We start from the raw sequence: 10,000 nt of genomic DNA, 5'->3' as shown, positions 1-10,000 counted from the left end.
ACACACACACACACACACACACACACACACACACACTGGTCGATGGCTTCGCTGGGAAATAGCCAAATAACCATTCATGTCTGACAGAGCGTACCGGTGTTGCGGACATGATCCCCCACCCTTCCTTTCCTCTCATCTCTCTTCACCCCCTACTCTCCTCATCTCTCTTCACCCAACCCCCTTTCTCTCTCCCCCTCCCCTTTCCCCTCCCCCCCCCCCCCCCCCCCCCCTCTGTTTTTTTCCACCTCCAGTGCCTCAAGCATTTTGCCCTTCATTGTCTTTGAATAATGAAATCATGTTGATTGATTGACACAATTATTATACCCTCTGGTATTACTGAGTTTGATTTTTTTCGATGTTCAATGTTGTCAGTGTGAAAAGTTTAAAGCATAAAACTCGTTGACAAAGGCTTGACGCCAAAATGCGTCCACAGTGACTGTTGATACAGTGCATTCAGGAAGTATTCAGACCCCTTCACTTTTTCCGCATTATGTTACAGCCTTATTCTAAAATGGATTAAATATGTTTTTTTCCTCATCAATCTACACACAATAGCCAATAATGACAAAGTGAAAACAGGTTTTTAGAAATTGTTGCTAATTTATTAAAAATAAAAAATGTAAATATCACATTTACATAAGTATTCAGACCCTTTACTTTGTACTTTGTTGAAGCACCTTTGGCAGCAAATATATAGCCTCAAGTCTTCTTGGGTATGACGCATACCTGTATTTGGGGAGTTTTTCCCATTCTTCTCTGCAGATCCTCTCAAGCTCTGTCAGGTTGGATGGGGAGCATTAGTGCATAGATATTTTTAGGTCTCTCCAGAGATGTTCGATCGGGTTCAAGTCCGGGCTCTGGCTGGGCTACTCAAGGACATTCAGAGACTGAATGGGGTCTGAATACTTTCTGAATGCACTGTATATTGGAACGTATGGAGCTTTGATTGAGTTTACTCTTCTCTGAGCTTGAGGGTATTGTGAGTGCCTGGGTCATACAGTAGGGTTGAGTCAGTGTTTGCTGGTCGGTCTGTAGTATCAAGAGTTTAACCTCCCACCTCTTCCTCCTCCTCCTCCTCCTCATCCTCCTCCAGTTCCTCCTGACCAGCCTCGTCTGACCGTCTCCACCACCTCCACCTCCTCCATCACGCTGGCCTGGATCCCCGGAGACAACGGAGGAAGCTCCATCAGAGGTGTGTGTGTGTGTGTGTGTGTGTGTGTGTGTGTGTGTGCGTTCTCTTTTCATTTCAGTTTGTTAATGTGCCCATCTGTCTGTCTGTCTGTCTGTCTGTCTGTCTGTCTGTCTGTCTGTCTGTACATCAGTGTGCTTGTGTGTCTGTAATGCCATCTGTCGGTCCGTCTCTGACAGTATTACCATGCTAATGCCAGTCAATGACTGGCAAGATCCTGACACCCCTTGTGTCATGTGAGCCTGCCCAGTGAGCGATGCCAGTGTACCAGACAGCAAGAAGAGGAGCTTGACTTCCTGCACCATATGAATGAGAGACAGTCAATTGCTTTGTCACATTTCTCCTAACCTCGTTACCAGACACATCCGCCCAAATGCTCGGAAGGTCTGGGAGACCAACGCATCAAAGTTTCTTTTTTTGTTTTTTTTTGCCCAGCCACCAACCTCCTTCTTTGGAGGACATAAGAACTTTGTTGTATTTGTTTTTTTACAGCTTTTACATATATGTTGTAGATACAAGGTACTTGTCTTTTTAACCAGTACATTTTTGCACATGGTCATTTCAGTCATATGTGGTATATTTGGTATTATTATTGGTGAACATGCTATGATATTTTATACAGATTTATATAGATCTTGAAATTGTATTTAATCCCAGCCCTCAGCTGTTCTCAGTCCATAAAAAAAACAATAACGCCAACTTCTTTTTTAGTTTTTTTGCCCAGCCACCATCCCACATTAGAGAGAGAATTACAGCTATCAATTCTAGCTATAGCTGTCACTTCTGAAACAATCAGAGAAAGTCTAAAGAGTAGGGAGAAAGACCTAGACCAAAATCATTCTAGGGAATTATTTCAAAAATTGTTTGATTTGAAACTACAGCTGAATGAGATTTATAATAAGAGGGTTGAGTATGCTCTTTTTAAGGACCACGTCTCGCATGGCAGCTGAAACAAAAATACTTAAGTTATAATATATCAGCCCTTAAGTATGAGAAAGGTCAACTCGCTACCAAACTAAGGACATAAATCATATTTTCTAACGTTTCTATAAGGATTTTTACCAGTCTGATAACAGCCCGGTTCAGGAGGAGTGTGATGCCTTCTTTTCTCGAATGCAAATCCCCATGTTATCCCCTGAACAGGTGGAGACCTTAGATGCACCAATACTAGAGTCTGACGTAAGTCAGCGATAGCCTCAGGGAAGTCACCCGGACCGGATGGGGAGGGTAGAAGAATATTGAGGTGTCACCCGGACCGGATGGGTAGGGTAGAAGGATATTGAGGTGCTGGTGCCTATGCTGACAGAGGTGTATGCTGAAGCACTTAGAACAGAATCCTTGCCAGACACATTAATTCAAGCTCTCATATCTCTTTTCCTCAAAAAGGACAACGAAACGACGGACACGGCCAATTACCGACCTGCAAGTTTGATTGACATAGATTGTAAATTGTTAACAAAGGTATTGGCTACTAGGTTGGAAAAGGTACTGCTGGATATTGTTAATTAAGATCAAGTTGGATTTGTCAAGCATAGAACGTCGGCTGATAATATGAGGCATCTGCTCCATTTAATGTGGGCAAACCAGATAGAGACTACTCCCATTGGGACCCTCTCCCTTGACGCACAGAAGGCTTTTGAGTGGATCTTTCTAACTAATACTCTGTCCAGATTTGGGTTTGGTCCTGGCTTTATTAAATGGATACATGGTGTATACACCTGCCCTAAAGCCACTGTTATAAGCCACTGTCTATTTGATGACAAAATATTCTGCTAGCTATAGAGAAAGAGATAGAAAAGAGAAATAAATAATGTAGCGGTGTGTAGTTGGGAATTAGGCTGCAGTGTCAGCATGGCAGGGTTGTTCACAACCAGGTTGTTATCTTGGGATCCCTGAAGAGTTGGTTGTACACGTTGAACACGTGTAAGTGCCCGAGCTTCGACCAACCTGTTTGGCTTGAGTGTTTGTTATGCACTTGAAAAACACATTGTGATCGATCAATAACATGAGAGACACGTGCATCTAAGAACGAATGTAAGTGTTAAAATAGTAAACGACACCTTGAAGTAGTAAGTAAAAACACCCCTAAACAAACCTTGTCGGATCGCCTCCGGTCAATCCCTCTGATGTGGTGTTCTTTATTGTACCATCTGCCAGAGGGAAGGACGGAGGGCGAGAGAGACAGAGACAGAGAGAGAGAGAGAGAGAGAGAGAGAGAGAGAGAGACAGAGAGAGACAGAGACAGCGAGAGAGAGAGACAGAGAGAGAGAGAGAGAGACAGAGACAGAGAGAGACAGAGAGAGACAGAGAGAGACAGAGACAGAGACAGAGAAGTGAAAAGGCGGCCAAAGAGACAAGTAGATTCAAAGAGAAAGGTAGAGAGAAAAAAGGGGGGGGGGGGGGGTTGGGGTGAATCCCAATAGTGAAGAGGCTTACTCTCCTTGCCTCCTCATATTCTTATCCTCTGATCTGGAAAGATGGGGAAGGTCGGAGCAATATGATGGATGCCTAGTAGGCCTTCATTTCCACCTGTTTAGTTCCCTCTCATATCAGTGCAGGACGAGACCAGGACAGTACGCCACCGTAGACTACTAGGATGCAGCCCGAGAGAAAAAGAAATGGCAAGAGAGATAAAAAGCAGATACAAAGAAAGAGAGAGGGAGAGAGGGGGGGGGTGAGGGAATGAGAGAACGAGAGAAGAAGAGAGCTAGTATTAATAGAAAGAGAGAGAGACCAAAAGCCAAGACAGCTGATGATGACAGCAGACGCCATATTGGCGCTTCTCATTTGCATATATGCCTTGTCAGTGCCCTCTCAAACCCAGCTGTGGGGTTCTGGGAAAACAAATGGCGGCGTAGAGCAGTGGAGGCTGGTGGAGGTAGAACACGTGTCTGATACCATTCCTCATTTCATTCCATGCATTATAATGTGCCCGTCCAATGCCTGCCAACACCAGCCTCCACTGGTGTTGAGCAATCAGAGCTACGGCCCTCCATCTGGTCCTGTGTTAGAGGAGATGTGTAGTGCACCATCGCCCCTCGGTGGTGGTTCGGATGGACTGCATGAGGATAGAATTCAGCTGGGGTGGTGAATGCACTGTGTCCCGTTTCCCAATAACGAGAATGAGATGGGATTTAATGATTGGTTGGTTCATGAGAATGATTCAATTCAAAGTGTTAGAGCCTGTTAGTCATTTATGTATGTTGTACACTTGTACACTATGTTGTACACTACTTGTACACTTGTACACTATGTTCTTTACTTGCCTGTGATGAATATCCATGGCATGCATTGTGGTGATTGCCGGTGATTTGGATATATGGAGGAGGTTTGGGTCAGCTGGGCAGCCCTTGCTAGACGTGGGAACGGTAAAGTCTTTTGATTTACTGTTATCTCTATGCTTTATTAAAACAAAATCTACCTTTCTTCTAGCATTGTGACTGCCAATAGCCCCTGGTCCTAGCATAAATTATTTTTTTTATGATGACTGATGGATAGATGATTCACTTACTTGAAGATGAGTCACTTGCAACTCTATCCCTGGATCTCCGCAAGTATTTTTGCTTATTGCTTTTGAGGGAATACAGAAAGTGGATTGTGTGTGTCAAAACAACCCTCGCTCCAGCTTGGGCAGTGGCTATTAGTGTGGTAAAGAAGCCACTACAAAGTGTGTTTCCCAAACTAATCCCGACTAAGATCAATCGTTACTGTCTCGTTGATTGCAAGGAGACGTACTCAGTACATTAATTATCGATTATCAAAGGAGGAAAGAGCAGCCAATGCATGAATAATCAATGATTTTTAAATTAAACCATTCCTGTCTTTTCACATGGCATGTATAAATAAATATGTATAAACATATGTAAAGTTAATTGTTGAATAAATTGTATTCATGAGATAGGCTAAATATTGATAGGCCTATTGTCTAATTCAAAGTAGGTCTAAAAAAATGTGTCAGTATACATACATTTGTTAGCAAAGTATTTAGCCATAACCACCATCACATTGGCAAATAATGCTGTCCTATTATAAAAGTTAATAACACATTTCGAGTTGCCAAAATAATGTCAGAGGAGAAAAGTGTTCAGGAAACAGTCGATAGCTGCAATGCGGGACTAACAAGGCTTTAACAATGTTCGTAACACCACAGGGCTTTTGGGAAACAAGCTACTGGTGTATAAGTAACATAGTTTTACAATAATTATATATCTGAATACATGTTTATTTCTATTTTATGAAATAGTTGTACCTTTACCTCATCATTCTGTACATCACAGAGCGTGCAGTCTGAGAAAAAACAGAGCCAGTGAAGTACAGGGGCTATGTTCTGAATCCTACTCCTTTCCCAAAATGCTGCACACGTTGATTCCCACTTTGGATTTCACCAGTCCAATGCTTTTAAGTGGACGTGTGTCAGAGAGGGAGTCTGTGTGTGTGTGTGCGTGTGTGTGTGTGTGTGTGTGTGTGTGTGTGTGTGTGTGTGTGTGTGTGTGTGTGTGTGTGTGTGTGTGCGCGTGCCGGGGTTCATGTGTTTGGTGGCTGTGGTCTTACCTGTCTTTGGTCCATTTGATTGTCAGGGTGGTCTCATCTCCTTCATCCGATGTGTGTGTGTGTGTGTGTGTGTGTGTGTGTGTGTGTGTGTGTGTGTGTGTGTGTGTGTGTGTGTGTCCAGGTTTCGTCCTGCAGTATTCAGTGGACAACACAGAGGAGTGGAGGGATGTGTTCATCAGCTCCAGTGAGCGCTCCTTCAAGCTGGACCAGCTGCGCTGTGGCACCTGGTACAAAGTTAAATTGGCCGCCAAGAACAGCGTGGGAGCCGGGCGTATCAGCGAGATCATCGAGGCCAAGACCCATGGACGAGGTGACATACACACACTCTCTCTCACTCTCTCTTTCTCTCTCTCTCACACACACACACACACACACACACACACAGATACACACTCACACACACACACACAGACACACACAGATACACACTCACACAAACACCCCCCACTTCACCCCACCCCACCCGACCCACACACACATTGTACTGACCCCAGCCCCCCGCCACCCCCCCTGCCCCCCCCCCCTGCCCCCAACCCCCAACCCCCCCCCGTTCCTGTCCTTCCAGAGCCCCAGTTCAACAAGGACCAGCCGGTGTTCACCCACCTCAACTCCAGCCATGCCCGTCTCAACCTGCAGGGCTGGGCGAGCGGCGGCTGCCCCATCAGTGCCGTCCTCCTGGAGTTCCGGCCCAAGGGCAACTGGGTGTGGCAGAGCGTGCGCACCAACGTCACCGCCTCCGACGTGTTCCTGGCCGAGCTGCGGGAGGCCACCTGGTACGAGCTGAAAATGAAGGCCTGCAACAGCGCCGGCTGTGGCAACCAGAGTTCCCAGTTCGCCACGCTTGACTACGACGGGAGTGAGTGGGACTTTCGGTTTGGAGTTCGAATCTGTTGTTTTTTTTGAATTGGCAGAATCTGTTTTATTAATCTCTCCCTCCTCTCCCTCGTTCCTACTTGTCCCCCCGCCCCCCTTCATCTCCTACCTGCATAGGTACGATCCCGCCCATTAAGTCCACAGTGAAGGGTGGGGACGACGTGAAGAAGCTCTTCTCCATTGGCTGTCCCGTCATCCTGGTCACCCTGGGCTTGGCCCTCCTCTTCATCATCCGCAAGAAACGCAAAGAGAAGAGACTGAAGAGGCTGAGGGGTGAGTTAGGGGAAGAGAGGACGAGAGGAGAAGGGGGTGAGAGCGGGAGGAGAGGGGTATTAGGGGTGAGATATTGAGGAGACGGGCAGAGAAGAGACTGAAGGAGTGAGGAGAGGAGAGAGAGGGAGGAGATGAGGGGGGGGGATGGATGGATGGATGGATGGATGGATGGATGATATTTTTTACGTGTTTCGTCAAAAATGACCCATCCCCCCCATAGACACATTAGATAAGATGCATTCCAAAATATAGTACAACATACAACAATGTCGTCCATAAAGGTACTTCAGGTGCTACATTTTACAAAGCACTTCCATAAGTACATGAAATAAAACAAAAGTTGAGACCTCTAGGGTCAGTAATGCCATGTGTTACTATCTGGAACGTTACTCCATGGTGTACACTGCAGTGTACAGTAGACCCATTCCTCTGTTCTATGTTGTCTAGATGCCAAAAGCCTGGCTGAGATGCTGATCAGGTAAGGTTGCTTATATGGGTTATTTCCTCTCTCTCATAATTCATAAAACAATGGACACATGAATGACACAACACTGCCCTCAACACTGCTCTTACTCACTCACACACACACACATACACACCCACGCGCGCGCACACGCACACACACACACACACACACACACACACACACACACACACACACACTGCCCTCATTGGTACCATCATGTTACACCCCTTCTACTGTATATTAACAGTCTTTCATCATCATACTATGAAAACAGTGGATTTATGTGTGTGTGTGTGTGTGTGTGTGTGTGTGTGTGTGTGTGTGTGTGTGTGTGTGTGTTTGACTTGTGTCCCTGGAGCAGTAAGAACAATCGGAGCTTTGACACCCCGGTGAAGGGCCCTCCTCAAGGCCCTCGGCTCCACATCGACATTCCCAGAGTCCAGCTGCTTATCGAAGACAAGGAGGGCATCAAACAGATCGGTCAGTGTGTCTGTCCATGCGTGTGTGCGTGCGTGCGTGTGTGTGTGTGTGTGTGTTGATGCATGGTACATGTTGTTGTTTCATAGGATTTTTGTGACATTTGTATACCGTATGTGTGTGTGTAGAGTATGTGTGCTGTGTCTTTACGTATGTAGGTGTTTCCAAGTCCGTGTGTGCTTTTCTGTTTATGCGTTTATCTGAAACCCCTCTTACAGGCGAAGACAAAGCCACCATCCCAGTGACTGACACAGAGTTCAACCAATCAGGGAATCCACAGAGCTTCTGCACGGGCGTGTCGGTGCACCACCCCGCCCTCATCCAGAACACAGGCCCCTTGATTGACATGTCAGATATCAGACCAGGAACCAGTAAGTGCACCCCCCTTCTCTCTCTCTCTCCAAAATGGGTTGTGGCTCTGATTCTCTACCCTTCAGCCCCCCATGCATTAATGCGGAAGTTTGTACTTGGACAAGTGCACACATTTGGGAGAAAGGTGGAGAATCAGACCACAGCCATGGTTTTCTGACTGTATTTCTTGATTTCACGTTGCACTTTGCTGCCAGGCTCGTCCTTCTAAAGGCTAGTTGAACTGCCCCAATACAGCATCTTGTGTCAGCTATGATACAACAATACAACATCTTGTGTCAGCTATGATACAACAATACAACATCTTGTGTCAGCTATGATACAACAATACAACATCTTGTGTCAGCTATGATACAACAATACAACATCTTGTGTCAGCTATGATGAGACACATGTGCCAAAAAGAAACCAGGTTGACTCCCGATACCATTCTCTACTCCCTGAAAAGAGAATGTTCCGGAACATGCCAATAGACTACAACCACTCTAGCGTTTGTTGATAACTATTGTAAAAAAAAATAGTCAATAATACTAGGATATTAGGATAGCAATAATGCCTCTCCCTTCCTTTTTCCCCCTCCTCTAGACCCAGTGTCAAGGAAGAGTGTGAAGTCTGCCCACAGCACGCGCAATCGCTACTCCAGCCAGTGGACCCTGACCAAGTGCCAGTCGTCCACGCCGGCCCGTACCCTCACCTCCGACTGGCGCACGGTGGGCTCCCAGCATGGCATCACCGTCACCGAGAGCGACAGCTACAGTGCCAGCCTCTCACAGGACACGGGTGAGAGGGCCGGCCAGCAGTATTTACTGTGTATACACACACACACACACACACACACACACACACACACACACACACACACACACACACACACACACACACACACACACACACACACACACATACACTAGATACACACAGCTGGGAGGACCGAGGAGCCTAGCCAGAATAACACACACACACACACACACACACACACACACACACACTTGTACGTACGCGCACACACACACATGCGCGCACACAGAGCGAGAGCGACTTACAGTAAGTACATTCAATCGAAAGTCAGTGAAACAACTATACACAATCATCACAAAGTAAGACTTTCTATTGGAATAAGTGTCACAAGCAGTCACAGTGCTGTTTCACCCTCCTCTCATCCTCCTACAGACAAGGGGCGTAACAGCATGGTGTCAACGGAGAGCGCCTCGTCCACCTACGAGGAGCTGGCGCGGGCCTACGAGCACGCCAAGCTGGAGGAGCACCTGCAGCACGCCAAGTTCGAGATCACAGAATGCTTCATCTCCGACTCCTCCTCGGACCAGATGACCACGTCGGGCACCAACGACAACGCCGACAGCATGACCTCCATGAGCACACCCTCGGAGCCGGGCATCTGCCGCTTCACCGCCTCGCCTCCCAAGCCCCAAGACTACGACACACGCGGCCGCACCAATGTGGCGGTGCCCATACCACACCGTGCCAAGAGTGAGTCGGTCCAGATGTTTGTCTTGTTTTATTTTAAAGGGATAGTTCACAATTTTACAACACATAGTTAGGTGGTTCCTTACCTTGACAATAGCCTATGGGCCAGGAGAAACTGTAATCCATGGTTCAGAGTTGTTGAAATAGCCACTACTAATGTCAGCTAACTTTAGCCACAGCTAACAAAAAAAACAATGGGAGTGACAGGGAAACCTAAAAACAAAACAAAAATTCATCATCTGTAGCCAAAATCACCTCAAATGGGGTGAGTGGAGCCAGATGTCGTCATAGAGATAGAAACAGTAGAGGGGGACATA

At 46.5% G+C, this 10,000-nt stretch overlaps 1 protein-coding gene across 1 annotated transcript in view; it reads left to right on the top strand.

The window, feature by feature from the left end:
- The window catches only part of dscaml1 (Down syndrome cell adhesion molecule like 1), a gene marked incomplete at its 3' end in the record, with an annotated part of 82,996 nt that overhangs the window by 72,122 nt on the left and 874 nt on the right, over window positions 1-10,000 (top strand). The window contains exons 25-33 of the mRNA XM_083665699.1: window positions 1,094-1,192; window positions 5,862-6,050; window positions 6,306-6,596; window positions 6,731-6,886; window positions 7,334-7,364; window positions 7,711-7,832; window positions 8,048-8,200; window positions 8,784-8,978; window positions 9,369-9,686. Of these exons, the coding sequence (XP_083521825.1) occupies window positions 1,094-1,192; window positions 5,862-6,050; window positions 6,306-6,596; window positions 6,731-6,886; window positions 7,334-7,364; window positions 7,711-7,832; window positions 8,048-8,200; window positions 8,784-8,978; window positions 9,369-9,686 (1,554 nt within the window). The remainder of the gene's footprint in view (window positions 1-1,093; window positions 1,193-5,861; window positions 6,051-6,305; window positions 6,597-6,730; window positions 6,887-7,333; window positions 7,365-7,710; window positions 7,833-8,047; window positions 8,201-8,783; window positions 8,979-9,368; window positions 9,687-10,000) is intronic.

The sequence above is a fragment of the Argentina silus genome (assembly GCF_951799395.1).
Source record: "Argentina silus genome assembly, chromosome: 3".
NCBI lineage: Eukaryota > Metazoa > Chordata > Actinopteri > Argentiniformes > Argentinidae > Argentina > Argentina silus.
Note: the sequence above shows the minus strand (reverse complement) of the source record. Positions and strands in the feature narration are given on the sequence as shown.